The 27086-nt window shown below is 54.0% G+C and overlaps 1 protein-coding gene across 6 annotated transcripts in view; it reads left to right on the forward strand.

The window, feature by feature from the left end:
• Positions 1–26793, forward strand: part of GNB1L (G protein subunit beta 1 like) — a 59101-nt gene extending 32308 nt beyond the window's left edge. For all 6 annotated transcript variants that reach the window (XM_063086478.1, XM_063086483.1, XM_063086482.1 and 3 more), the window contains 4 exons: positions 5280–5442; positions 10239–10337; positions 14301–14516; positions 26268–26793. In XM_063086478.1, the coding sequence (XP_062942548.1) occupies positions 5280–5442; positions 10239–10337; positions 14301–14516; positions 26268–26519 (730 nt within the window). In that variant the 3' untranslated portion in view covers positions 26520–26793. The remainder of the gene's footprint in view (positions 1–5279; positions 5443–10238; positions 10338–14300; positions 14517–26267) is intronic.
• Positions 26794–27086: the final 293 nt, after the last annotated feature.

A 27086-nucleotide genomic window follows, 5' to 3' on the forward strand; every position in this document is an offset into this window, starting at 1 on the left:
AGTGAGCACCTGAGTAAGCACCTCCCAGTCACAGGTGGAGCACTGCCAGCACAGGGCCCCCAGGGCCCCCGAGCCCCTCGTGCTGCTGCTACCTGCCTTCCCCGGAGGTGATGTGCACCCCACCCCAGGAGGCAGCCCCCATGCCTTGCTCTTGCTTTACCATCTGAATATGTGTCTCTAGAAAGCATAGACTAGTTGCATCTGCCTTTTTCCTTAAAAGTAACAGAGCTGTGAGGAACAGCTTCCTTTGCGTCTGCCATCTGTCACTCGACCTCGTCTCTGTGAGGTCCACCTTGTCACATGTAGCTACGTTAGTTGTTTTCTATGCGCGACTCCATAGGTGTCTTACCCCTGCTGCTGTCTGGGGGGATCTGGGTTTCCTACTCGGAGCTGTTAGGATTGAAGCCGCTGGGAGTTCGCCTGTCTGGGTCTCCTGGTGCCGGGTGCACAAGTGCCTGCAGGCTGCAGCCCATACCCAGAGTTGGGACGTCTGGGCCACAGGAGTGTGCACATTTGACTTGTCAGGACTTGTCAGGACTCCAGGCCACCTGCACCCCCACAGTGGGAGTGCCCAACCCCCTCGCTGCCCACTGGGCACAGGCACCTCCGAAGTGCTTAATTTGTGTTTTCTGATCACTTAATGATGGAGCCCTCTTCTGCGTTTGTTGGCCACTGGGATAAACCCTCTCTCAATGCCACTTTGGTCTCTGTCCATTTCTCTATTGGATTGACGGCCTTTTTCCTACTGATGTATAGGAGGGTTTTTTTTGATATTCTAGATATGATAGTTTTTCTTTTTTCCTTTTGGCAGCTGGCCAGTTCAGGGATCTGAACCCTTGACCTTGGTGCTACAACACTGCACTCTAACCAACTGAGCTAACCAGCCAGCCCCTTAGATATTTTTATAGCACAAATCATTTCTCTAACACAGCTTGCATTTTTCACTATCTTAATGTCTTTACTGAACAGAAGTTATTAGTTTTAATGGAGTCACATTTGCCAGGCTTTCCCCTTCCAGCGAGTGCTTTTGCGTCCTGTGGAGAGTCCCTGCAGCAAGCGCCACTGTTCCTTTTAGGCCCATCGTTCGTCTGGAAGGCTCTGTGTTCCCGTGGAGATACCCAATGGTCCCGTCTTCCCTTCCCTCATTTCCCCTCCAGGCTCTGTGACGTTGACGTCTGAGGACATGGACAGAGAGGGGTGCAGAAGGGTGGGTGGTAGTGTGCCCACAAGCAGCACGAGGTGGGGCAGTGTCGCAGAGGAGCCGAGAGGTTGGGAGTTTGGCCGTGTCAGGCAAACAAGTTCATTGGTTGCGCATCTCGGTAAACATCTGGAGGACAACAGGAGCTATGTGTCCCTGTCCAGAGAAGAGAGATACAAACATGGAAAGGGGTAGGCGGGAAAGAAGCCGAAGGGGTAGGACTGCAACTGGAGGGCTCAGCGTGAACTGGTGGGTTTGAAGATGTCTACACAAAGATATGTCAGAAATAATGTGTGCTGATGTGTGACGTCTGTGCATGTGTGTGTGAGGTGTGTGTATGTGTGGTTGTGGGGGTGATTGTGTGTGGTGTGTGTGTATGTATGTGAGGGGTGTGTGGTGTGTTTGTGGGATGTGTGTGTATGTGGGGGCGGTGGGGTATGATTTTGTGTGTGGAGTGTGAGGTTGGTTGTGCAGTGGGTGTGTGTTGTGTGTGTGTACATGTGGGAAGTGTGTGGGTGCGATATCGTGCGTGATGTGTGTGTACCTGTGAGGTGTGTGTGATTTTGTGTGTGTGATGTGCAAGATGTGTGTGTGTGTACGTGTGTGAGGTGTGGGGTGTCTCCTAGCTCTGTCTGCTGAGAGGGGCTGGTGGCGGCAGCACCCTGTCATAGTGAGCACACCAGCACCCAGAGCTTGGTTTCTAAATGTCTCTCTGTACGAGAAGAACGAGGATTCCTGGAGAAACACCTGGTTCTAGGCCTGGAATACCTCACTGGTGGACACCTGTCAGGGACTCAGAGCCAGGCTGACGGGGCTCCCATTGGCCAATTTGGGATGATTTGAGCAGAAAGATAAATGAGAATTTTGGATGCTATCCCACCGAATGATACAGGAGTGCATGAGTCCAGCCTGATAGAAGGGAGGGGCAGAGCGGAAGGGAAAGCCCATCCTTCCAGGAGGATGGCAGCCCATCTGTGAGGAGAGGGGCACGTCAGTCACACTGCAGCAGCCATCCTGGCGAGGCTGAGCGGGTGGCAGCCTCAGCGTGTGCCAAGTTAGGACTCGTAGGAGGATTGGATTATTGGTGTAACATCAGAATCTCTTCCCCCTTAAAACACTACCCAGACAGGGCAAATGGTGGCTTTGCAGGGCACAGGCCCAACGGGCACCATCTGGACCAGGCGACAGGGTCCATGTCCCCAGTGGTGGGCAGGTCGCATCATGCCCCCGGGTGGACCACCAAGGGGGATACAGCCTCACCTCTGGAGCATCCCCTTAGGAACACGGGCTGGGTCTCGGCACCAGGCAGTGTCGTCTCATGTGAGGAGGTGCATGCTGGCTTACCTAGGGGTGGCAGAGTGTTGGCAGGGGCAGTGAGTGCATGTGTGTGTGGGCAGGAAGGGGCTGAGAGGCCCGGTGTGAACAGGCTGGGCACCAGGGCAGGAGGCTGTTCTCACAACTGTCCTGTGAGTTCAGAATAAAAACTACTTGAAAAACAAGTCTGTCCTCAGCTCCCTGCCAGTGCATGTGGGTGCACCCCACATGAGCTTGGTGCCCCCGACATGAGCATGTTGCCCGGGTGTTGTGCCATCCTGTCGTCTAGCAGAGCCTCATGAGGCCGTGTGAGTTGTAGTCCTTCAAATGTCCAGGCACATTCTGAACATTTGCTTGGTGGGTTCTCCAGAAATCGAGCAGAGGTTGGGATTGGTTGGGATTGGGATTGGGATTGGGATTGAGTTGCTCTAGATCAGCCTAGGGAGGACTCACATGCTGAGTCCTCTAGGGCAGGAACCCCTCACACACATGGCACACCTGGCACAACGTTGGTGCGTGCTGGTAACTCATCCCCACACGTTGTTCAGTTTCTTCTGTTTTTCCACCATGTCCTTTTCTGCTCCAGGATCCACTGAGCTGCCGGGTCTCCTTAGTTCCCGCTGGTCTTGTTTTTCGCAACATGTTTGAAGAGCACTGTTCAGGTGTTTTGTAGACCGCCCCCTCAGGCTGGGCTTGTCTGATGTTTTCCCAGGATTAGACTGGGGTGAGGGGTTTGGGGAGGAAACCCAAAGAGGCAAAGTGCCCTTCTTATCTCATCGTGCCAGGGGTCCATGGTGTCCACGTGGCTGGTCATGGGTGAGGCTTCCCTGGGTTACCTGGGTGGGGAGGTGGGTTCCCCATCGAGGTGCTACTTTCGCTTACTGGCTTCCTTTGAAGCGGGTCATAGGTGCAGCGCACAGGTGAGGGGAGGAGAAGTAAGGCCTGCCTCCCGGAGGGAGGGGGTCCGAGAACACGTGGGCCTCTGTTCACACCAGCACTGTAATTAATAGATATTTGGGGCCATGCAAATGTCCTGTTTCTCCTTAAAGTTTCGCCCACTAATTTCAGCGTCCATCGATGGATTCTGCCTGTGGTGGTTGTTACTGGATGTTCTCATGGGGATTTTCTGTTTCCCTTGTTCCTTCTGCTTTTTCAGAATTCTGCTTTAGCTGGAATTAAGGAACATGCAGGGAAGGGTTGTCCCTTCTCCCCCATTTATTTATGCATTCATCATGAGAATGGCTCATGGAGATGTACTTCATTCTTTCAGCCAAAATCTAATCCTACTGCTGTTTGCTGTTTATTTTGTCACTCAGATTATTCCAGCTTTGGTGCCTGTGTCCTGACAAGCCCCATCCTATTTTATTTAATTTTCAAGTATTTTCTTACTTTTTGGAACTGTGAGATACTTGGAACTCATCTTGTTTTTCCCCCGACCCTGCCCTAGCATCAGCCATTTCTCCAGAACCGTGGCTCCTGTTTTGGAGAATGGGGTAAGAGACCGAGACCTGGTGCTGGCACGCACGTCGCCTCCTATTGCTCTCAGCGGACCACGCTGGGAAAGAGCTGTGTGGACGCAGCCCGCGCGGCCGTCCTCGTCTGCAGTCATTTCTGTGCCTGCCTGTGCGTATATCGGACTACACAGCATCACACTGACCTCTCGATGCTAATCCAACCCCACAGGCCCGTGTCACCTCCTGTGCTTCTTTGTAATGGCTCCCCCCTGTGAGGGACTGATTTACTTCTCTCGTCCACCTTGGTGTGTGTATGAGGAGGATTCGGAATTGCTGACCCACACCACGTGAGACGCGAGTTGACCAACTGCAGTGCTGTGTCTGCACAGTTGTTTTTGTCGTCAACCTTACGGTGTGTAGTCTAAACATTTTCCTCAGCTCCTGAGGTCGGCTCCTGTCTGTCCTTCCCCTTGGGTGCAGCGTGTCATCCTGTGGTCCTGACATCCTGGTTGGCTGGCTGTTTATTTTTAAAATACGCATGGTAAAGTTCACTCTTTGAGTTCTGTGATCTGGCAGATGCATGTGGTCATGCATCTTGTCACCCCAGGGCCCAAAGCCCATGTGCCGCCCCATCAGCAGTTCCCTCCCATAGTTCTCCATTTCTGTATTCTTGCCTTTTCTACAGTATCACGAGTGGAATTGTACAGTATGTAGCCTTTCGTAGTTGGCTTCTTTCACTTAGCAAAACACATCTAGGATTCTTCCAGGCCATTGCATGTGTCAGCAGTTGGCTCCTCTACTGCTGAGTGGAGCTCCAGGGTGCAATGGGCCATCTCCTGTTGAAGGACTTCTGGGTTGTTTCTGGTTTGGGCAATTATGAATCGAGCTAGTGGCAACGTTCTTATTCAGGTTTTTGAGTGAATGTAGGTTTAAAATTCACCTCGGAAAATACCTGAGAGTGGGATTGCTGGGTCGTCAAGCCTTATTCACAGAGGGAGGGAGGGCATGCACTTTGGTGGCATGGGCAGCAGCAGGAAGGCCACAGGCAGCAGATAATGGGCATGTGCCATGGAGCATCCATGGCCTCAGTCTGCTGTGTGTCCTGGTATCAGGTGCCTCAGACGCCTGCTCACGAGTAAATACTGGGTTAGAAAAGCCCTTGTGATGATCGACGCTCACTGCAGCCACTCTCTGGAAATGTGGCCCTGCCTTCCTTCAGCCTTAGGGCCCATGGGCACCACTATTGGTGGATGTGGGGTGTGTGGGGAGCCCACTGGGGGACTCTCATCGCCTATCTCCTCTTGGTTTGGAAGTCAGGGCCGGGACCTGAAGCTGTGCCTGTGGGACCTGGCAGAGGGCAGGAACACCGTCATGGACTCCGTGCGCCTGGAGAGCGTGGGCTTCTGCAAGAGCGCCATCCTGGCCGGGGGGCAGCCCCGCTGGACACTGGCTGTGCCGGGGAAGGACAGTGATGAGGTGAGAGCCAGCCCACCTGAGGCCCTTCTTCCACGAGCTCCTGGGAACGTATTTTCTCTCTGACAGGTGTGCTCATTCTCCACACCTGTTTAAAAGGTGCACTATGTCCACCCACAGGACCCTGTGTGGCAGCTCCAGCAGCCTCCAGCTGGTGTGTGGTGGGCTAGGTCTTGACGTGGTCACCTGTGAGGTGGCCCTGGCAGTGAGCCATCCTCCTAGGGCAGTGGTGAGAATCAGGAAGGAGACTCGGGTTGAGGTCGGTGTCTCGGAGGGCCTTGGCACCCAGCACAGTGTGGCGCAGGACGACCAAGTGTCAAGGCCCAAGACCACCAGGAGCGATTGAGGGGGAGACTGCTCAGGTCCTCAGAGGACCTAGATCAGCAGGAGATGATGGGAGAAGTTGGGTGATGGGTGGGAGTATGTGGGGCTCTGAGCCAGGGCAGCAAGTCCCAAGGGAAGAGATGAGCAGGGAACATCTGAAGGATGGGGCTGCAAAGAACAGGGCCTGAGGTGAGCATAGAGTCACCATCAGATGGAGCCCAGGCCAGTGACCAGAGGTGCTGGTGACATGGATTGGTCAGTGGCGTCCACATCTCCCAGGGACAGAGGAGGCAGAGTCCACCGAGGGAAGGGGTACCCAGGATGTTGGGGACAGCGGTGCTGGAAGCAAGGGAGGAGGGTGTTGTAGAGGATGAGGGTGTCCTAGAGGAGGAAGGTGTCCTAGAGGAGGAGGGTGTCGCAGAGGAGGAGGGTGTCGCAGAGGAGGAGGGTGGCACGGAGGTTGAGGTTGGCGCAGAGGAGGAGGGTGGTGCAGAGGACGAGGGTGGTGCAGAGGACGAGGGTGGCGCAGAGGACGAGGGTGGCGCAGAGGAGGGTGGTGCAGAGGACGAGGGTGTCACAGAGGAAGAGGGTGTCGCAGAGGAGGAGGGTGGCACGGAGGTTGAGGGTGGCGCAGAGGAGGAGGGTGGCGCAGAGGACGAGGGTGGCGCAGAGGAGGGTGGCGCAGAGGAGGGGGGTGCAGAGGACGAGGGGGGCGCAGAGGACGAGGGGGGCGCAGAGAAAGAGGGTGTCACAGAGAAAGAGGGTGTCACAGAGGAGGAGGGGGGCGCAGAGGAGGAGGGGGGTGCAGAGGAGGAGGTGTCGTAGAGGATGAGGGTGGCGCAAAGGACGGAGGGGGTCACAGAGGAGGAGGGTGTGGCTGGAGGCCCAGCTTGTGGAGAGCTGAAGGGAAACTGGGAAAGAAACCTGTGAGTGGCACCAGGAAGGCCTGGAGAGTGTGCAGCACAGTTGCCCCAGGGCCGGGGTGTGGCGAGGGAGGAGGGATGGGAGTCATGGGGGCAGAGAGCGCACAGGGCGGGAGGGAACCTCTGCCCCCCTCTGCTGCCACTCCCGAGTCCTCCCTGTCCCCTGCTGGCCCTGTGAGCCTCCAGGCAGGTGGCACTGGGCAGGGCAGCTCCTGCCGTGGCGCTGGCTGACCAAGGCCCCTGTGCATACAGTTAGGTTTGGCTCCTGCCCAGGGAGAGTCGTTTGTCTTCAAGCAGATCCAGTTCTTAAATAATGAGATAGAAACAGGCATTTATTTGTTCACGATTGCATTTAAATCACCAATTAGGAGCTACATACACTTTTCTTGCCAATTTGCCAAGAAGCTGTTAGAAGTTTTATTAATGTGAGAGAGGGAGGTGCGTCCTCCTGGACAACAGGGGCGGGCAGTGCAGGCTCCCCGAGCGTGGAACCACAGGAAGCTGCGGGAGGTTTGAGTCAGCTCCTCCCCAGGGTCGGTGCTGCCGGCCGGCCATCCACATGCACACCCACCTCGGCCACCCCGGCTACTGGCACACAGTGAGCCTGCTACTGCCTTCCCCGGAGGTCACGTATGTCCTCACATTCGAGGCTGTTTTTAACCCACTTCCTGGCTCCCAGCTCTCCCAGTGCAGACAGCAGCTGTGTTTTTCAGGAGCAACCAGTCTGGGAACCCCGCACATCCTGGGAAAATGGTTGTTTTTCACGTTCCCACCTGGAATTTGCCTGGGCTGGGCCCTGGAAAAGCATCCTGACCTATGCCCAGACAGTGCCCGGGGAGCCGCACTCCTGCCCCGCTTGGCCATCTGGGTGGCCACACTTGCCCAAACCCAACATTTTTCCTTCTGGAAACAAAGTTGCAGTTGGGCGCCAGACAGAAAGCTCAACAGTGTCTGTAGGAGGCTCCAAGCACAGGCAAGAGCCGGAAACTCCTTCTCCAACCCCACAGAGGCCCTAGGCTGGTGCCTGGGCCAGGTGGACACTGGGCCTGCTCTGCTCACTGGGCCTGGCTCCCTGCTCCCACATCCTGCACCCAGGGTGTGGTTCAAGGCGCTGCCACCAGCGAGCTATCCTGCAGCTCCCGGCTTGGGGCCTCAGGGCTGTCCTGGTTCTCACCCTCAGCCCCCCCACTCCTGCTGTCGCTCCTGCCTGAGTTCACTGGCCTGCCGAGTCCCCTTGCCTTTGAGCCCCTCCTCACTGCCAGCTGAAGGGGCTTCCTGAGCCCGCTGATCGGATGAGCCTTCCCTCGTCCACCCGTGGGCTGGGTGCCTGGCCCTGTAGACCTCGGGCCCAGTGATGTCTGCTTGCTCCAGCCCAGTTAACCTCTCGAAACCAGCCTGTCCTCCTGATATGGCAACAGAAGGGACAAATCTCATTTTAAGAAACCTGGGCTAGAGGAATGCAAACAGTAGGAAATCAAGTGAGCCACCCCTCAGTGTGGTCTGTGTCCTCCAGTCCGCCCTTCACAGCCCAGATGTGAGTCCCACAGACTCTGTGAAACAACTAAGGGGTCATGGCACCATGGTGACAACTTGCTGCTGCTCCCACGTCCGGGGTCACAGCTCCAGCTTGCCACAGGCCCCTGTGCCTGTGGCTCTTTCATGTGGTGGCCACAGCTGATTCTAAAAGGAGGAAGCCTGTAAGGGAGTCTCCTGCTCAGAGCAGAGCGTCTGGCTTCGCTTGGGCTCTCTGTGTTGCGTGGGCCAGCGTCTTGTCTCAGATGTCCTCTTTCCTGTATTTCTTGTCATCTTGCTAGAGCGTCTCCTTGAGCAGTTTTTTCATAAGGAATCCTTGGTGACCAAAGGTTCCTCCTTTTTGCCCTCATACTTGCCATTTGGGCTGCTGCAGGATTTGGCTCTGTCACTCTGTCCCCGAGCTCGCAGGCCTCGGCTCACCATCCCTGTGTGGCCGGGCTCTGCAGCGTTTCGCTGTCCGGGGCTCCTTTTCCTGGCAGCCTCTTATTTCATGATTGTAACCACCTCTCCCGTTGTGAAGAGGTTCCCTTTTCTGTTCCCTTCATCATGTCCCTGAATTTGTTCCCCTGAGGCCTCTTCCGTCAGGCTCTCGGCTTGCCCTGAGTGCCCTTGTTTCTGGGCTTGGGGAGCGGTGAGCTTCTGTGTGTGCATGCATGTGCTTGTGCATGCGGGTCTGCACGGGCACACGGGTAGGGGCTCCAGGACTCACCGTCTGCAGCAGGTGGGGCTGAGTACGGTGAACTGTCCCCTGGTGCTGAGCAGGGACAGAAGCTCCGCTGTTCAGAGGCTGAGCCCTGTGGGGGCTCCTGGTGCCAGTATCCTGCCCAGATAGCACCACGACCCCAGCCTATGTGTCAGAGGTGGGCATTGGCTGACAGGACCAGGCTTCATGCCTGGCTCTCTGTCTTGCTCAGAGGCTGCCCTTGGCATGGCCCCCAGCACACGTGGCAGATCTGGAATTCAGACTTGGGGTCTCAGGCCCGATCTCTTGCGTTTGTTAGTGAGGGCATCTTGTTTCTCACCTGCACAGCATTGCCACATTGTTGATAGAGAGCTGCTCTCACCAGTATCCAGGGAAGTTCATGGCTGGCTGAGCCTCCCCAGTCATACAGAGCCGTGGCAGAGGGACCCTATTCTAGCAGAACCATTGGGTGGCACAAACACAAGTCCAGGGGAGCATCTCGCCAGCCCCGTGCTATAGCACGTCATGTGGGAACTCCCTACTCCTCCAAGCCCCATAGATGGGGACCCTGTCCCCACTGTGTGGATGAAGGAGCCCAGATGCTCGGACATGAGACAGCTGGGACCACATTCTGGTCTGCCATGCTCCAGGGCCCGAATCTGCTCCTCATGGCCTCCGCTGTCCTCTGGGGATGGTGCTGGGCAGAGCCTGGCTCCTGTCTTCAGCAGATGGGCAGTGTTTAAGCCTGGGCTGTGTGGGCCACAAGGCATGTCTCCCAGCCCAGGTACAGGAGGGCCCTGGGCCTGTGTTCAGGTAACAGAACACAGCCTCGATGCACAGGCACATGGAGGCTGGGAGAGCTGGTTCCAAATGGAGCTACTCTTGGCACATACACATCGTGTTCATTTCTCAAGCTGGTGCTGAGTCCCCAGGCACCCCGTGCGCGTCTTTGTACTATTGATACGCCTGAGATCGTCCAAAGTGGCTCACATGTAAAACCTACACCAGGAAGAAGCAGGCAGAGGAGGGAGGATCAACCAAGCTAAGTCAGGCCTCCTGCTCAGCCCAGACAGTGAAATGGGGAGAGGCCAGAGGTGGCTGCTGGTCAATGACAGCTGGTCACTCAGGAATGATACGAACATTTCACAAGGGCCAGGAGCACCCAAGCCCCCAAGTCTGTGCAGCCTAATTAGGAGACTCAGCTCCCAGGTCCCTGCGGGTAGGAGAGCAGACAGAAACTCGCAGAAGCCTTGGCTAATCGCCTTAAAAGTCTCTTGTTTGTATAGCACAGACTCGTCTTGGCGTCGGCCCAAATCAACTTGTTTTCTTACTGTCAGGTTCAGATTCTGGAGATGCCATCCAAGACGTCAGTGTGCACCCTGAAGCCAGAGGCGGATGCCAAGCCAGGCATGCCCATGTGCCTGGAGCTGTGGCAGGTAAGGCCCAGCGCCAGCCCCGCCCCACTGGCTACGCCTGCCAGCCTGAGACATGTCCCAAGCAGGGTCTGATTTATCGTCAAACCCATTGGGCAGCACCCCCTTCAGAAAGCACATGCACACCACCTCTGCAGCTTCAGTGTCCCCAGCTGGCCCTTGGCTCTTCCCCGCTGCTGCTGCTGCTGCTGCTGCTGCTGCTGCTACTGCTGCAGAGGGGGATTCCTGTACATCGCCCGAGCAGAGGCTTGGTTTAGCTGGCAGGGGCAGCAGCAGGTGCTTGTCCTCTGCAGGCCCCCTGGGTTCACCCCATAGGGTACCCTCCTGCTGGTGGCCATGGGGAGGGGATGGTTGATCAGCTGCCTGGCCCACATTGGGAGGGGACATGCGCCCTCCCCTCAGCCTCAGTCCACTGGCCCTGCCAAGGGCTGGGAGAGACATGCTGACTGAGGTGAGCCCACATGGCCCTTACTTTTCTTGAGATTAATTTTTGTTACTTCTCTGTCTCTTTAGAGGCAGGAGTGGGCTTAATATGATGACTTTCTACGCGGCCATGCGCAGAATGCCTAATCCACAGCCATTTCCTTCTTTCTTGACTATTCTTTCTGGTTAGAGAGCGTCAGGAGCCATCTTCCGGGGCCAGCAGCAGAAACTAGGGCCAAAGTGAGGGTCACAGGCCTGAGTTTCCCTGTCTCCACCAGAGGCCCCAGTCTTCCTTCAGGGGTGTCCCACCATCCCAGTTTTCCTTTCCTTGGGGCCATGCGTGTCTGGAACAGCAAAGGAAATGCTCTGGTGTGTTCACTTGCAAAGGATCACAGGAAGCCTCAGCCCTAAGCGTCTTCACTGCTGCAGAACCCGTGGCAGGCAGGTCATTGAGCAACGCCAATCTCGGGAGTGCTTGGGGATCCCTGGGCCCCCCTCTGTTCAGTTCTGAGAGCCACCTCGTGCTGGCCTGCGATCAGCAGGTGATTCCTGCCTCACTGCTTTTTTGAACTCTTCACAAGAGTCAGACTGGATGGGCTTGTGCATTTTGCAGGGGTTTGCATGCTCTGCAAGATCCCACGGCATGGGCACCCCAGAGACCCTGTCCCCAGTGCTTGTGTCTCCTCATGACCAGAAAGATTGCTGCCTTTCTTACAGCTGGCTTTCCCTGCAGTTTCTTGACTGAGAACATTCCAGCTGGAACTCAGGGTCTCTGATAAGCTGTGTTGTTGCTTCTGTGGCTGCAGCCCCCTGGAGAGAAGCCCACAGGGGTCTGGGGGTCAGGAGGTAGGGTCTTCCCAGAGTTCACCTTAAATGATGAAGCTCCTGGTGCCCCGAGGTTTATGGCTGGACCTCGGCAGAGCCGAGGGGCATTGGCCTCCATGTGCCAGATGAGGCCCTGTGAGGCTGGACAGGCACTTCTCTGGGGCCGCGACACCGCAGGCGGTGGCCATGGTGCCCCTGGCCCTCTGGCGGGACGTCTGCGGCTGCCCCCACTCCTGTTCCACTCCCCAGAAAACGTGAGTTGTTGCACAATCATGTAAAAATTCCAGCAGAAAAATGTGTAGAAAGGGATGTACAAACTTGTTAAGGTAATTAATACAGCTGACAGAGGACAAATCACTTCTGTTGGTGATAGAGAGCCCACTTGGAGCATTCAGCGGAGAAAAGCCTGCGTTAACTTGAATGTTCCTTTTTTCTTCCCAAACCTAAAGGTCTTCAGGCTTGGGCTTCTGATTAATGAGGTTATAACTTATTAATTAGAGTAGCAAAGTAACCTGACTTGGTATTTTTTCCTGAAAACCTAGTTAGGAATAAGGTATGTTCTTATTTTGCTCCTCAAAGTGGCTGACCTGCGTTGTAATAACAATAGCTATATGAAAGGTCAGGATCTACATGAAGCCTGAGGGAGAGTCATCGGCACCAGCCCTGGGAGCCCCTCCAGCCAGCCCCACCTGAGTTGGGGGCTGTACACTGAGGTCTCAGCTTAGGGCAGGGAAGCCAGAAAAGACCAGATAGGGTAACTTTAGATACTGCCCCCTGTAGAGGTCAGGTGGCACCAAGAGTGTGGTCACCAAAGGCCCCCAGCTGCAGAGTGCTGTCTATCATAGGAGGCTGCAGGGACCTGGAGCACAGCAGGGAGCAAGGTGACTTAGGTACTGGGCTGGTGGTGGTGGCCAGAAGGGGCCCTGGACTGTCTCAGCTCAGAAGACAGGAGGAACATGCCCTGGTGCTGGGGAACAGGTAAGCTTGTGTGGAGGCAGTGCAGATTGGGAGCAGGTGCCACCACAGAGCACTGCCCCACGGGGAATGGGTCCAAGTGGGCCCTGGGTGAGTTCTTTGAAATTGGGCTCTGGGGGTGGGGTCTGGCAGGCTGGCCACTCCAAGGCTGGTGGCAGGCTGGAGTGTGCTCCTGGTTGGGATGCAGAATGTTACAGGCTGCTCCCATCTGGCCCCGATCCTGACTTGGGTCCAGACATGGCTGTGCTGAGGGAGCCCATCTGGAGACACAGGGCTGCCTACAAGGAGCTCATGGGCAGAGGAGGAGACTGTTTCTTAAAGTGCTCTGCATCTGTGCCACAGAGAAAAGCACTGTGAGTCTCTGCACGAGTCATTTCTGAGCAGGTGATCTGAACGATGCTCACATGGAGCTCATCTCTGTTATAAAAGTACAGGAATAGTGCAGCCACGCAGCCAGGGCTCTGCAGGGAGGATGCGGGGTCCGCATGCTGGGTGCTGCACATGGGCTGTGCACGTTTGAGGAACAGGGGCAGCCCCGCCTCTCGGGGGCAGCATGGGCTCTTGGCAGTGGGGATGACTTGAGAGGAGGCTCCAGGGAGACACACAGGCTGCCACAGGCCTCCTCCCGGGAACCTCACTCCTTTCTGTTTTGTTTGTTGAACTTGTATTATCATCCGAACACAATGGATTTACAAGCCCTGTCCGGGGACAAGCGGGAGGCACCTCTGGACCAGCCCTGGCCTTGGCGGTTTGCTGTGTCTGTGTGCAGGCCTCGGTGACTGTGTCCTTTCAGTCCCTGCCTCAGCTGTCCCCTGCAGATCAGGGCTGGTCTGACTTGGGCTCCAGGCCTGGCTCCCCCTGGCTCCCGTCACCAACCAGGGCCATAAGACACACACCACACTCCTCAGCTTTGGCCTCCCAACATGGAGGACATCATGATCACTCAGACACATGCCCTGGTGCCTCCCGGCTGACCCAGGTTTCCTTGCTCAGGCACCCAAAGTTTTGGCCACTGCTGTCTATGCCAGGGACTGATGGCCATGTCCCCCAGTGTGATGCGGAATCCTTCAGCGCTGTTCTTCTGCAGTTTCAGAGGCTAAATAAATGAGGTGTCTGCCCAGGGCTTGGAGCCCTCTGACCTGAGCCCTCATTCATCACGATAGCACCAGGCTTCCAGGGGTGGGGGCTTCCACGCAGCCACGCTGACAAAGCACAGAGAGTTCATTTTTCATTGAGCCACAGCTCACAGTTTCCCCTGGCTGGCAGTTCTAGACAGGTGACCAGCCCCAGCGAGGGGCAGCTGCAATGATGGATCCCTGAGCAGGAGAGAGGTGGAGGGGGCCGCAGCACCCATGGCAGCTGGTGGGTGCCCTGCACCACACCTTTGGGCAGGACCTGGTGCAGGCATGTGCCAGACAGCAGACGTGGCGAGAAGTGAGGGCTGGCTGGGGCTGCTCCAGGGGGCTCTGTGGCTTCTAACCCCATGTTTCTTGGGGCACCCCAACAGCAGCCAGGCCCGCCCCATGCTGATGGTGTCAGCCATCAAGGGGGTGTGTGGGAGGGCGCTGGGGATGCAGAGCCTGTAAACTGTCACAGCCACGTGCAGACTCAGGAAACAGCTCCCTGGCTGGGCTGCCCCCACCCAGGGCCCAGCAGGAGAGGCAGCGTCCCCAGAGCCCCTTCGCTGGAACTCACTGGAGTTAGGGCCCTTCCGGGAGCTAATCGCTCTGCTGTTCCCCGCAGGCCAACTCCAGCCCCCGCCCACTCCTTCTGGTCGGCTATGAGGACGGATCGGTGGCCCTGTGGGACGTATCTGAGCGGAAGGTGTGCAGCCGCATCGCCTGCCACGAGGAGCCCGTCATGGGCCTTGACTTCGACTCCCAGAAGGCCCGGGGCGTCTCGGGCTCCGCAGGGAAGGCTCTGGCTGTCTGGAGCCTGGACGGGCAGCAGGCACTGCAGGTCAGTGTGCGGGCCCCGGCCTCATTTATCCTGCTCTGCACTAACAGTCTGATAGGCTGAAACAATATTTAGGCATGAAGAGGAGTTGTTGCAGATCCCTGGCTAATTAATCACTTGGAGGCGGGCGCAGGCGGGCCTGTCTACAGCGGGCGCAGGAGGAAGGGGGCGTGGGCGTTGGCGAGCTGTTCACATGGTTTGGGTTTCTCCCAGACCTCAGGTTAATAGCAGTCACGTCTTGTCCATCTACAGAAAGGCACGTAGAGCCCAGGAATACTCAAACCCCTTTGTAAAAACTCAGAGGAATTTGGTCAGTAAGGAACTGATTAATCAAAAAAAAAAAGGAAAACTCCATGGAGCCACTGCCCCCTGTGGTGGTCTGCGAGCCGGCCTGAGGGAGGACGTTGTCACGGGCAGCAGGAAGGGTGTGAGGCCTCCCGGCCAAGGGGGCATTGCTGAAGACCTTCCCATGATGTCTCCTAAACTCTCCCAGCCAAGGGCGCCATGATTCAAGGGACACCTGGCGTCCAGGTCTGGGTCTGTGGCCCCGGTGACAAGCACAGGATGGCCTGGCCTGCATGCTTGGCCCTGTTTGGGGTGGGAGGGATGGTGGGGGAGCTCCTGCCCAGGCCTTGCTCTGGTGCAGGTCTGGGGGATGCAGGTCACAGGGCTCCCAGAGGGTGGCCTGAGTACATGTCGGCTTCTGGGGGTGGGTGAAGAGCCCCATTTGCCAGAAGTATCTGAAGACTGATTCGTGACCATGACCAGTGAGTGGAAACTCCTTCAAAACAGCTCTGGGAACACAGGTCTGGTTGGGGAGGGACACAGGTGGGAGCTGTTTGTCCCTCTGGGTGACCACAGCAGAAGCAGCAGGAGGCCTAGCTCCCAGCCTCACTTGTGCACTGAGCCCCAGAGCACCAAGGACAGGGACTGGGTGCCACCCTTCTCTGTGGGGTTGTGGTGGTCCAGCTTCCCCACAGAACAAGAGGCTCCAGAGAGGGCAACACTCCCCATCCCCTGAGATTGACGAGTCTCATGCCTCCCACTCACCCAACATGTGCCCCTTAGGCCCACCCCTGAGTGGGCACCACCACAGTCCCCAAGGCACGTGGTGGGATGGGGGATGGATGGGCCCTGAGTGAGGGGATGGGGGTGCTGCTGAGCAGCCCCAGTGCCCTGTGGGCATCAGCAAGCCTGGGGTGCCACTGAGGGTCACAAATTCATCCCTGGAGAGGGACCAAGCAAGGACAGCAGGGCAAGAGTGAAGCAGAAGCAGGGTTCACGTGACAGGTGAGGAGTTCTGGGCAAGAGGAAGGATGAGAAGGAGCGAGATGGGAAGGGGCACCAGAGAGGACGGTGACTAGAGCCCAAGGATGTGCACTGAGGTCAAGTGGCGTGAGACCGGAAATGTCCCACTGGAGAATGGAGGTGAGAACCAGAACAAGTGGCCGGCGGCAGCAGGGCTGAGGCTGGCCTGGCATCCCTGCTGGGCAGTGTCTGAGCAGAGACTGAGGGTTCCAGGGAGCCCACCTGGCCAGAGCACAGTGAGGAAGGGCAGGGAGTGCCACGTGGGGGCCAGCGGGCAAGGTAGTCACGGGTCACGCTCAGGAACAGGGCGCGTGTTTATGCCTCCTGGGCATCACCCCTCCCCTGGCGGAACAGCCAGGGCAGACCTGCAGTAAAGCCGTCCTGTCCGTCCATCTGTCCACCCATCAGTCATGCCGGGGAGGCCCCGCTGCAAGGGCTGGAGCTTCCTATGTCTCCTCTGGGAGGAAGGGTCTCTGAGGCCTGGGAATAGTGGACCTGGGTGGTGGGCGGGTGTGAAAGTCCTAATGACTATGGTCATGTTTAGAAACTGGGGGCTGAGCCGCTCCAGGTGCTGGGGCTTCATGTCCTATGCTGCCCCCTCCCTCGGTGCTGAGCCTGGCCAGGTAGGCATGGGGGGTGGGGGTCTCCCGCACATCCACTCACTCCTGTTCCTTGAGCCAGCTGCACCAACCCCGCACGGTCCAGAGGTCATACGGCTGTGGCTTGACCTTTATCAGCCTGACTTTGCGAAGAGCTAAAGACTCAGGCAGCCTCCAGGAGAGCCCTTCCTGGAGAAGCAGCTGCCCGCCCCCCACTAGGCTCCCCTGCACCCAGGACCCTGGGAAGGGGCCCTCTTGCCGTCCTGGCCCAGATCTGCCTGGTCTCTCCTGGCATGTTTTGGAAACAGCTGCTGGAACTTAAGACTTTAATTTATGGGGCACGTTCCAGTCCAGAGATGAACTTTTACTGTACTGATGAATTGAAAAGTTGAAGCAGAAGGGGGAACAGGAATTAATGAATTGAAAAGTCAAAGCAGAAGGGGAACGGGGATGGCAGCATGGGAGCGGTTGGCGTGCGGTGGGTGCTGGGCAGGGCCTCAGCTTGGCAGCGCACATCAAAGGAGGAGGAGAGCTTCCCCCACCGAGCATTGGGGAGGGCGTGTGTGCTGGGAGGGGTCTGGGAGGGAGAGGACGGCCCCAGTGGAGAGGGTGAAGGCTGGCGCTCCATGCGCCACCAATGTCACATCCAGCATTGGCCCCAGAGGCCCTAGAGCGTTCAGGTTCTGTAAGCCCAGGCCTCCAGGGAGGAAGCATCCAGGGGCACTTTGCTGAGGTGAGCTTTCCAAGAGTGTCCTTGACACCTGGGAGTAGCTGAGGTGGCTTGGAGGCCCTTGGCATCCACAGGTGTCCTCACCCACCCCGCAGCGCTGCAATGCAGCCATCAGCCTGACCCGAGAGCCACGTGGGCACAGATGTGCCTCCCTCACGTCCTCCTGCTGAAGCCTCTAATGAGCCCAGATCAATCTCTCCCAGGCAGCCCTGGAGCGGAGACGCGGACGAGGCTCCCGCAGCAGAGCAGAGCGTGGGTAATCAGAACCAGATGGCGGCCGCGCCGCACATTCCTGGCACCTGAGGTCATGCGCTATGAGAGCCACTGGTGGCCAGAGATCCTTCCCGGAAGGTCCTGGTCCAGGCTGGGGCTTGGCCAGGGGCTGTGTTAGTGAGGAGGAGGCTGCTCTCCCAGGACACCACACAGGGGTGCTCAGGAGCATGTGGTGATGCCAGGAGCTGTGCGCCAGCCTTACTGAGGTGGCCTTCCCATGAGCCATCAGGGTTTGGGCCTTGGCTGTTGTTAGATACAGGTGGTGTGCAGGCTCCTTTCCTCCCACTCTTGGGGCAGGGCCCATGAGCCTTGAAGCAGGGACTGATTTACAGCCAGCAGTATTTTTAGGTCCTTAAGCAATAACGAGGCTCCCCCACCCCAGTCGGCCCTGGGCTGGGGAGTGGACCAGCTGTGTCTCTGTGCTCAGCCAGGAGTCCCCGGCTGCGGTCCCATCTGCATAGCACCGGTGGCCGCTACCCACTCTCTCTCCGGCTCTGCCTGGGGCAGCGAGGAGGAGATGGAAGCGCAGGGCCAGCTTTCCCACAGCCAGTTTCCACATGCGTTGTAACGGGAGAGAAGGATTGTCACAGGATTGTGGGCACAGCCCAACCCGCCATCCACATCAGGAACACAGTAGTACAGGGCTCTGGCCTCCTCACCTGTGTCACCACAGTGGCAGGACAGGTCTTCTTCTTCCTTGGGAACGTGGGCCCCAGGACAGGCATTGGGCTTTCTCCAATTTAGGTCCCCACCCAGGCTTCTGCATTTCCCTTGTGCCAGCTGTCTCTGCCTTAATGCCATCACCTGTTTCTAGGAGTGGCTAAGGTGGGTGTGGAGTCATTCCTGTCCCTGTGGGCAGGAGCTACTGGGCAGGAGCTGGGCATCTCAGCCCCTCACAGGTGAAGAAGCGGGCATGGAGGGTGCTTACTCACCTTCTGCCTGCAAAGACCACGGTTCAGGGCTCCCTACTGAGAGCCTTTCCTGCTTGCCTTGGGCCCTGGGTTTTCAGCAGGAAGGTGCAGGTTTAAAAGCAGCTCTTTCCTCCCTTGGAAACACACACTTAGCAAATCCCTGTAAAGAGGGAATACCAGGGCAGTGACTCTGAGGCAGGGCCCTGAGTGGGTTCCAGTGAGGCCCACTGCTCAGTGCCCAAGTTCCCCTCTGCCACTGCTTGGCGCCCAGGGTCCCCTCCCTCTACCTCTGCTCGGAGCCCAGGTTCCCCTGTACCACTGCTCGGCGCCCAGGGTCCCCTCTCTCACTGCTCGGTGCCTAGGGTCCCCTCTACCACTGCTCAGTGCCCAGTTTGCCTCTATCACTGACTCAGGGCAAAGGTCACAGTAGAGAAAAGGATGACGTGGTGTCAAGTCAGCCTCCCGTCCTCATTCCCAGCTGCCAGTCCCCCTCTAGGACTGACAGTGTCTGGTCCCTGAGAGTCAGAGGACAGGCTGCTGGGTCTGCAGGTGCAGGCAGGTTTGTGCCTCGCGTACATACACAGATGTATGGAGGCATCCCACTGCCACTGCCCTGTCCCAGCATGTGCCGGTCTTGGTGGCCTCATGGCAGGGTCATGAGGATACTCCCAAGGGCAGTCGAGGGCAGCTTGTGTGTGGAGCCACGTGGAGAGGAAGGGGATGCGGCCCCCGTGGCTGGGCACTACACCCTCCTGGACTCATGGTCATGAGAATCGTGTTTGACAGCACGTTCAGCTGCTCGTGAGCAAGCACAGGCCAGAAACACATGGAGACCCTCAGAGCCAGGTCAGGCGGACAGGGCACCCAGGCCATGTGGAGACCATGCTGATTGCAGTGGACAGTGGGGGAAAGGAGGGGCCGTGAGAGGGGGTCAGGACCGGTGGGCTAAGGGCATCAGTAGGTATGTGAATTGGTGGACCTGGGCGATGGAGAAGCCTCTAGAAGGGCAGGAGGTCGGGCTGGCAGAGAGCCTTGGCCATGAGATAGGGCATCGAGGGGGCTGGGGACAAGGTATGTGGAGGGGGGCCAATTGCACTGGTCATCGTGAACCCAGAACCTGCCGTGTGGAAGCCGGGCAGAGGTGTCCTGAACTGGGCTGAGTTGGAAGGGGGCGGGGGTACTGCATTTGCAGCAGGTGGTCCTCAGGTGGGCTTCCTTCTACTCCTCATGGGGAAAGAACCTGGATCATGAAGGGTGTTGGATGTTACCAAATGCTTTGACTGCATCTGTTAGACTCATATGGCTTTTCTTCTTGAATCTGTTAACTTAGTGAATTAGATTGTTGGTGGTTTTGTTTTTTTTTTTTAACATTAAAACAACCAAATAGTCCTAAAATAGTCTGCTACATACTGTGTCTTCTCACTCTCCTGGGTTCACTTGGAGATGTTAGGGCCACAGACTGCCCTGTGCCTCCCCTCTCCAGTCTCCTGGCTCTGCAGATGATATCGAGGTGGCAGGAACCCCAGAATCAGGAGGCAGGTGTCCCCTGCTCTTCTGGTCACCAGATAAGCGTGGGCAGGGGGATCTGTTTCTTGAGTGGCCGTGAGTCAGTCTTGCCTGTATTTTCTCTGTGGGGAAGGTTCAGTTTTCTTTGTGGACTAATAAGTTTCCTGATTTGAGGGGAAATTGCATTTTTCTGGGCATTTGTAGGTATAAAAGTCTTTAAGATATTTATTTCCCCAATAGACTTTTTTTTAGATGTTTGTAATGATTTTGTAGATTTCTGTAAATATTCACAGTCCGACTCCTTTTTTTTCCTGCTCGGTCTTATCTTTGCTGCTTCTTGAAAATCTTTGTTTTTTGTTTCATCGTTTCTGGTCTCATCTTTCTCTCCCTTCCTCCCGTGCTCTCTGGGCTGGGTCTGTCTCTCTCGCTTGAGCTGGGTGCGTAACCATCGCTTCTCAGCCTTCCCTGCCCATCCAGGAGTGGCCCGTGTGTCTCTACTGGCGACCCTCAAGCTGGGGTCCACATTGTGAGATGTCATTGTCTTCGTCATCCCTCACTTCCAGGCGGCCTCCGTTTTTATTTGTTCTCTGGCTGCTGAGCTGATTAGAGTGTTTTTATGTTTCCAAATGTTTGATTCTACCCCCTACCCCCCCCCCCCCGCAGTTATCTTTTAGTTTTCAATTTCTAACTTAATTACGTTGTGGTCAGAGAACAAGGTCTGAGTGATATCAGTTCTCTGAAATGTGGAGGGCCCGTCCAGTGCTCATAAGTGTTCCACATGTGCCTGGAAAGAAAGTGCTCCTTGCTGTTAGCCGCACAGCTGTGCGTGTCACGCCGGGCCAGGTGTGTCGGCCGAGTGTGTGCGAGACGGGGTCCTGGACGCTGTGGCGCATCTTATTGACTTTCCCTGGGGTCCTGTCCATTTTTGCTTTATGCCTTTTGAGTTTGGCATGGGAACATGCAACCTTAAAATGACAATTTTCCTGGTGAATTGGGCCTTTTCATTAGTCACCCTCGTTATCTCTGGAAAGGACTTTGGCCTCAAACCCCATTTTGCCAACAATTAATATGGCTCAAGCCATATTAATACTTCCTTTTATAGCTTTTATTTATTTTTAATCCTTTTACCATCAACCTCCCTGGCCCTTCAGATGTAGCTGTATCTCTTATGGAGGAGGGTCTTGACGAGTGTTGCATTTTGTATGTGAACACTGCCCAGGCATTGCTACATCTCAAGCCCTCAAGGCCGTCGTTAGAGTGGGGTGTCTTTAGTGGGGTGTCTTGGCAGCCAGTGCTGGGGGCCTCTGAGTGTGGGAGTCTGGAAGGCAGGGGCTGGGGGCCCAAGGCTCTGGGTTCTGCTCCTCCGCCGAGCTGTTCAGGAGTCAGCTCCCAGCCTAGTCACCTTCTGTTGTGGGTCTGTCCCACACACTGTGATGTAATGTCTCTTTGTTTCAATTCAGTTCAAAATATTTCCTCTTTTCCCTTGTGATTTCTTCTTTGATCCACAGGTTCCTTAGAAGTATATAGTATTTAATTTCCAAATTTTTGTTGATTTTGTAGATATCGTTAATCTAGTTTAATTCTGTTGTCAGTGAACATATCCTGTACAGTTTCAGGGTTTAGAAGTTTATTGAGGCTTGGGCTCGGCCCAGCACACGGCGTGTCTCGGGAGCATACCACATGCACGTGTGTTCTGCACTTGCTGGACGGCGTGTCCCGTCAGCCTCACAGGTCTTTTGAGGTAGGCTGCAGTTTTTTCAGTCTTCAGTATCCTTACTGGTTTTTTTGTCTGGTTTTCTACCAGCTTAAGACTGGTTGATTACCATGAGAGGGGTCTTAAAACCTCCAACTGTGACTGTGAATGTGCCTGTTTCTCCCTTTAGTCCTGCCTGTCTTGCTTCATGAGTTTTGAAGCTCTGTTGTTAGGTGTGTAAGTGTTGCAGGCGGTCACCTCATCCTGGTGACTGGCCTTTTCCCGTTATGTAATGCCCTCCTTTGTCTCTTGAATTGTTCTTTGTCTTGAAGTCGGCTTTGTCTGACACTAAATAGCGGCATCAGCTTTCTGAGGTCTGCTCTTTGCACGCTACGTCTTTCTCTGCGCTTTTACTTTCAGTCTCTCTTGATCTCTTTATACTTAAAAAGCATCTTTTGTAGACAGCACATAGTTGTCCTGCTTTTTGATCCTTTCTGACAATCTTGATATTTATTTTTCACTTGTCACTTCTGTTTTTGACCCTCTTTTGCCCTTTTCCTGACTTCTTTTGTGTTAAACAAATACAGTGATGCGTTCCTTAATGACGGGGACATGTTCTGAGAAATGCATCATGAGGCGATTTCCTCATTGTCCGAACATCATGGAGTGCACTTACACAAACCTGCACAGCACAGCCAACCGCACACCTAGGCTGCATGGGACAGCCATGGGATAGTCTTATGGGACCACCGGCACACATGTGGCACATCGTTGAATGAAATATCATTACGTGACACACGACCATATTTATTTTTCAGTATTGCATTTCATTTCCTCTAGCTCTGCCTCTTGTCCTTTTTTCCTTGAGTGGTTGCTCGTGGCCGACAGTGTGCTCCTTCCTGACATCTGCTTAGGGTCAGTGTCGCCCACCCCCACCTCACAAACGTGGCAGCCTTGCACTAGTACAAGTCCAGCAACTCAGCCCTCCCGACCTTTCTGCTACCGTTGTGGTGTATTTGACTCCTGCACACATTATACATTTCACCTTCCAGTGTTAGTTTTGCTCTAAATCATCAATTGTTTTTTAAAAACTTACAAGAAACAAGAAAAAACATAGTGTTTTATACTTACTTGTGCATTGGCCGTTTCTGGTGCTGTTCGCATAGATCTGAGTTTCCATCTGGTATTATTTCCCCTTAGCTGGAAGAATATCCGTTAGCTTTGTTTTTTTCCGTGCAGTTCTGCTGGCAAAAAAATTCTGTAGCTTGTTTATCTGAAAAATGTCTTTATTTCACCCTCCTTTGTAAAGAATCCTGACTATAAAATTTAGGGATGATAGTTTTGTTTTGTTTTTCTGCAGGCTCTTTAAAGATGTCGCATTGTTTCTGATGAGGAACATGATATCTTCTTATCATTCCTGCCATGCATATAATGTGTCCTTTCTCATGGCTGTGTTCAAGATTTTCTTTTTATCTGTGGTTTTCAGTAGTTTGTCTATCGTGTGTTTAGTTGTATTTTTTTTTTTTTTTCTTATCCTAATTGAGTTTTGCTAAGCTTTTGGCTATAAATTGGTATTTTTCATTAAAATTGGAAAGATTTTTGTTTTTATTTTTTAGCAGCTGGAGGGTACGAGGATCCGAACCCTCGTGTGACCTTCATGTTACAACACTGTGCTCTAACCAGCTGATAACCGGCCAGCCTCCAAATTGGGAAGTTTTTAGCCATTATTTCGTCAATATTTTTTTAACCACTTTTACTTGCTCCTTCCTCCTTCCTCCTCCTGCACCTTCAATAAGTTCAACAGTTTGCTGTCATCCTTAGGTCCCTGAAGCTCTGTTTATTTTTTCTTTATTTTTTTTGCTCTCTCTCTTCTTCATGTTAGATAATGTCCATTGATCTGTCCTCTAGTTCATCGACATTTTATTTTATTTTATTTTTTTTGTGGCTGGCCAGTACGAGGATTTGTGACTTTTTAAAAAATAATTTCCAATCTGCTGTTCATCCTATTCTATACATTTTTAATTTCAGTTACTGAGCTTTTATATTGAGTTCTATATTTTCTATTATGGTTCTTTTTAAATAATTTCTATTTTTCTGCTAATAGTTCCTATTTGCTCACTTATCAAGACAATTTTTTTTTTTTGTAATTATTTCAGTGAATTTTCCTTTAACTTTTAGAATATAATTAAATAGATTCTTTAAAGTCTTTATTTGATGTATTCAACATCTAAGCTATTTGGGGGTCAGTTTCTATTAGTTTTTCCTTGACTATGGGTCATATCTGAGGGTACTTCAAAAAGTTCATGGAAAGATTTGTATTATCTTTTAATTTATTTTTTCATGAACTTTTTGGAGTGTACTCATATTCCTGCTTCTTTGCGTGTCTGGTTTTTTGTTTGTTTTTGTTTGTGTGCTGAACATTGTAAATGATACATGATGGAGACGGAATTCTGATATTTTGCTCTGAAGAGTGTTTACTTTTATTCTAGCAGGCAGTTCAGCAAATAAACAGGCTTATCATTCATAAAGCAAGAATAGGAAAGTGGCTACAATAGAGTAACTGGTACCAGACTAGTCCTTTTCTGTAAACAACCGTAAAACTGGACAAAATATACAAGGCAACTGTTTACAGACACTGGACAACAGGTGGAGAATGGCAGCTGACAAAGTGAGCCTCCCAAATGCCCCAGCAGCATAAGGAAATATCTCTGGTTTTGTCATTACTATTGGTGGGGTGGCACATGATCTCTCAAGTGTGAGGCTGACTATTGTGTCTTTGGCCCCAAATGACAAAAGATGAGCAAATCAGTGAACTTAACCAACGTCCCATCTCTCTCAGCATCCTCCCATATTTGTGTTAGTTATGTAACCAGGTCTATAGCCATAATCCCTATATTGTTTTAGACCTAATCCTACAGGTAAGTAGATTCAGTGCTCTCTGCCAGACCATGTGCTACATTTGTCCAGTTATCTCCTATAAGACTAGTGTTAATCTTCTAGTCCTTCAAGAGGAGTTTATGGGAGCAATATTCTTTGAGTTCTTTCATGTTCAAAAATGTTTGTCTGTTGTCTTTGCACTGACGGTTTGGCTGCATATAAAATTATTGGGCCACACTTTCCTTTTCAGCCTTTGTAGGCATCACCGCTGTCTGTTGGCACAGATGTGGCCATGGAACATGCTGAGGACAGCCGAGTCTTTACCTTCATAATCAATATGATCTTTTTGTTTGGCTACCAAGAGGACTTTTTTAGCTATTAAGTCCAATAATTTTATTAGAGTGTATCTTAACGTTGGCTTTTCTTTGGACTTAGATCATAAGGCTTTGATTTCTAGACACTGAAATTGCTTTTCTAGATCAGTGAGCATCAGAGCACCTCTGCCTGTCTTCCATCTCTGTTATTTTCTCTTCAGTCCTTTTTAACTCTTGGTTTCCCTCTCATTTTGCTCACTGTTTATCCTTCCTGGCCTCTGTGTCCCTACTGTCTTGTTAAGAGTCTCCTTCTGCTGTTTTTGATCCGCCTTCATTTCTTTGAGTTTGTTCTTCCACTTGATTCCTGAGTTCAGGAAACTAGTTCAGGTTTCCTCGTGGTGTTTTGCTGCTTTGGGTTGTCATCTCACAGAGATAATTTATAGAAGTAACTCAATTCATTAAGTTTTCTCTCATTTTGTTGATTTATGGCAAAATTGCTTGGTGACAATTTCCACGTATTGTCTCTGTAGAGATGAGTGATTCTCATCTCAGGGTGGTATGGCCCCATTAGGAGGCATTTGGAAATGAGGTGCTGTTAAGAGTTCGTGGTGCACAGGGCCAGGCCATACACAGGCTCAGTGGGAGGAAATGGCCCTTGTTGGTTGTCATGATGATGGCAAAGTGCCTCTGTTATTTAGTGTGTGGGGACAGAGATGCCACGTGCCCTGCAACACACAGGACAGTCCTGTGTAACCGAGAACTGCTGTAACCACAAAGGCAGCTCTGATTCTGCTGGGAGCTCCCTGCTCACAGCAGAAGCACGTGTCAGGGAGGGGTCAGGGCAGGAGGCACTCAGTTCCCAGAGAGAGGCCAGCACCCCAACAGCTCCACGCAAATAGAACATACCTGTGTCACTCCTTGGCTTGTGCGAGAGCCCTACCCCTCTCAGACCCAGCCAGTGAGGTACACTGGGCCCTTCCAGCCACCCCCAGTGCTGTCTCCTGTATTGTGCCCATACCCTATAGGTCACTATTCATGGTGGTCCTCAACCCCCTTCCGCTTTTTGGGGTTTCACTTACCTCCTGGTTTTGCTAAAGATGGAGTTTGCATTTCTCATACCCCTGAAGCTTTGGGGTTTCTCCAGGAGAAATGCCAACTTTATGCCACCAGCATGCGGGAAAGGTTGCCTCTCATTAAGTGTTTGGGTGCAGTGTACCCCTGTGGTGAGGGGCCCCAGGACCCAGCCCCACTGTCTGCCAAGGGCTGTGTTCTAATGGAGGAGGGAGTCGGTCAGAGCAGGCCCTGGAGGAATAGCTTGGTGGGGCCTCAGACCACTCTAAGGGGGACTGAAGTCCTCTTTCATGGCTTGAGGGGTCGGCCAAGGACAAAGGAGCTCCTAGGAGGAGGTCAGCTGGGCAGGAATGTGTAGCCGTCATGGGGCCTGCATCTTTCCCATTCCGGCTGCAGACACCTGTGGGCAGACACCTCTGCGAAGGCCTAAGCAGCAGGCTAACACTTCTCCCTGCTGCTGTTCCTCTTGCAGGTGTGCCGAACTCACGAACTCACCAATCCTGGGATCTCTGATGTCACGATCCGGCCAGACCGCAAGATCTTGGCCACTGCAGGCTGGGACCATCGTGTCCGTGTGTTTCACTGGCGGACAATGAAGCCACTGGCCGTGCTGGCCTTCCACAATGCCACCGTACACTGTGTGGCCTTTGCTGCTGACGGCTTGCTGGCCACGGGGTCTGGAGATCAGCGCATCAGCGTCTGGTCGCTCTACCCACACACGTGACCCGCTTATGTGCACCAGACCCCATCCTTGACCTGGTCGTATGGAAACTGCCCCTCGCAGCCCCTGAGAACCAGCAGATCCTTGTCCAAGGACCATGGAGTCCTCGCTTTCTTCACGAGGTGGCTTTTTGTTTTGCGAAATGTATCATTTGTACAACAGTGACGCTGGCCACCAGCCAGGTGCCTGGGCATGTGTGGCCTGGGTGAGAGACATTGGCTTGGGTCTGGCAGTATTGTCCACCTGAGGGTATTTCACAATAAATTTTCCATGCAAACCTGCAGGCTCAAGGTGGGAACTCCAAGGAGGCATCCCCTGTTACCCGCACTTAGGGTCAAAGGCTTCAGATCCCCCACAGGACAGGGCCACCCTCACCCTGCCGTTGAATGAGTTGGCCCCAAATGTGGCTGCCTGCAATGTCCACATGGCTCCCACCCCAGGGGCGGCCAGGAGCTCCTTACGCAAGGACCAAGCCCAGAATCAGGAAAAGGATGTTGCTGAGCTCCCTGGAAAGAGAGGCAGAAAAAGGTTCCATGAGGGATGGAAAGGTGGCTTGGGGCAGAAAGAGCT

The sequence above is a fragment of the Cynocephalus volans genome, chromosome 2 (genome assembly GCF_027409185.1).
Source record: "Cynocephalus volans isolate mCynVol1 chromosome 2, mCynVol1.pri, whole genome shotgun sequence".
Lineage (NCBI taxonomy): Eukaryota > Metazoa > Chordata > Mammalia > Dermoptera > Cynocephalidae > Cynocephalus > Cynocephalus volans.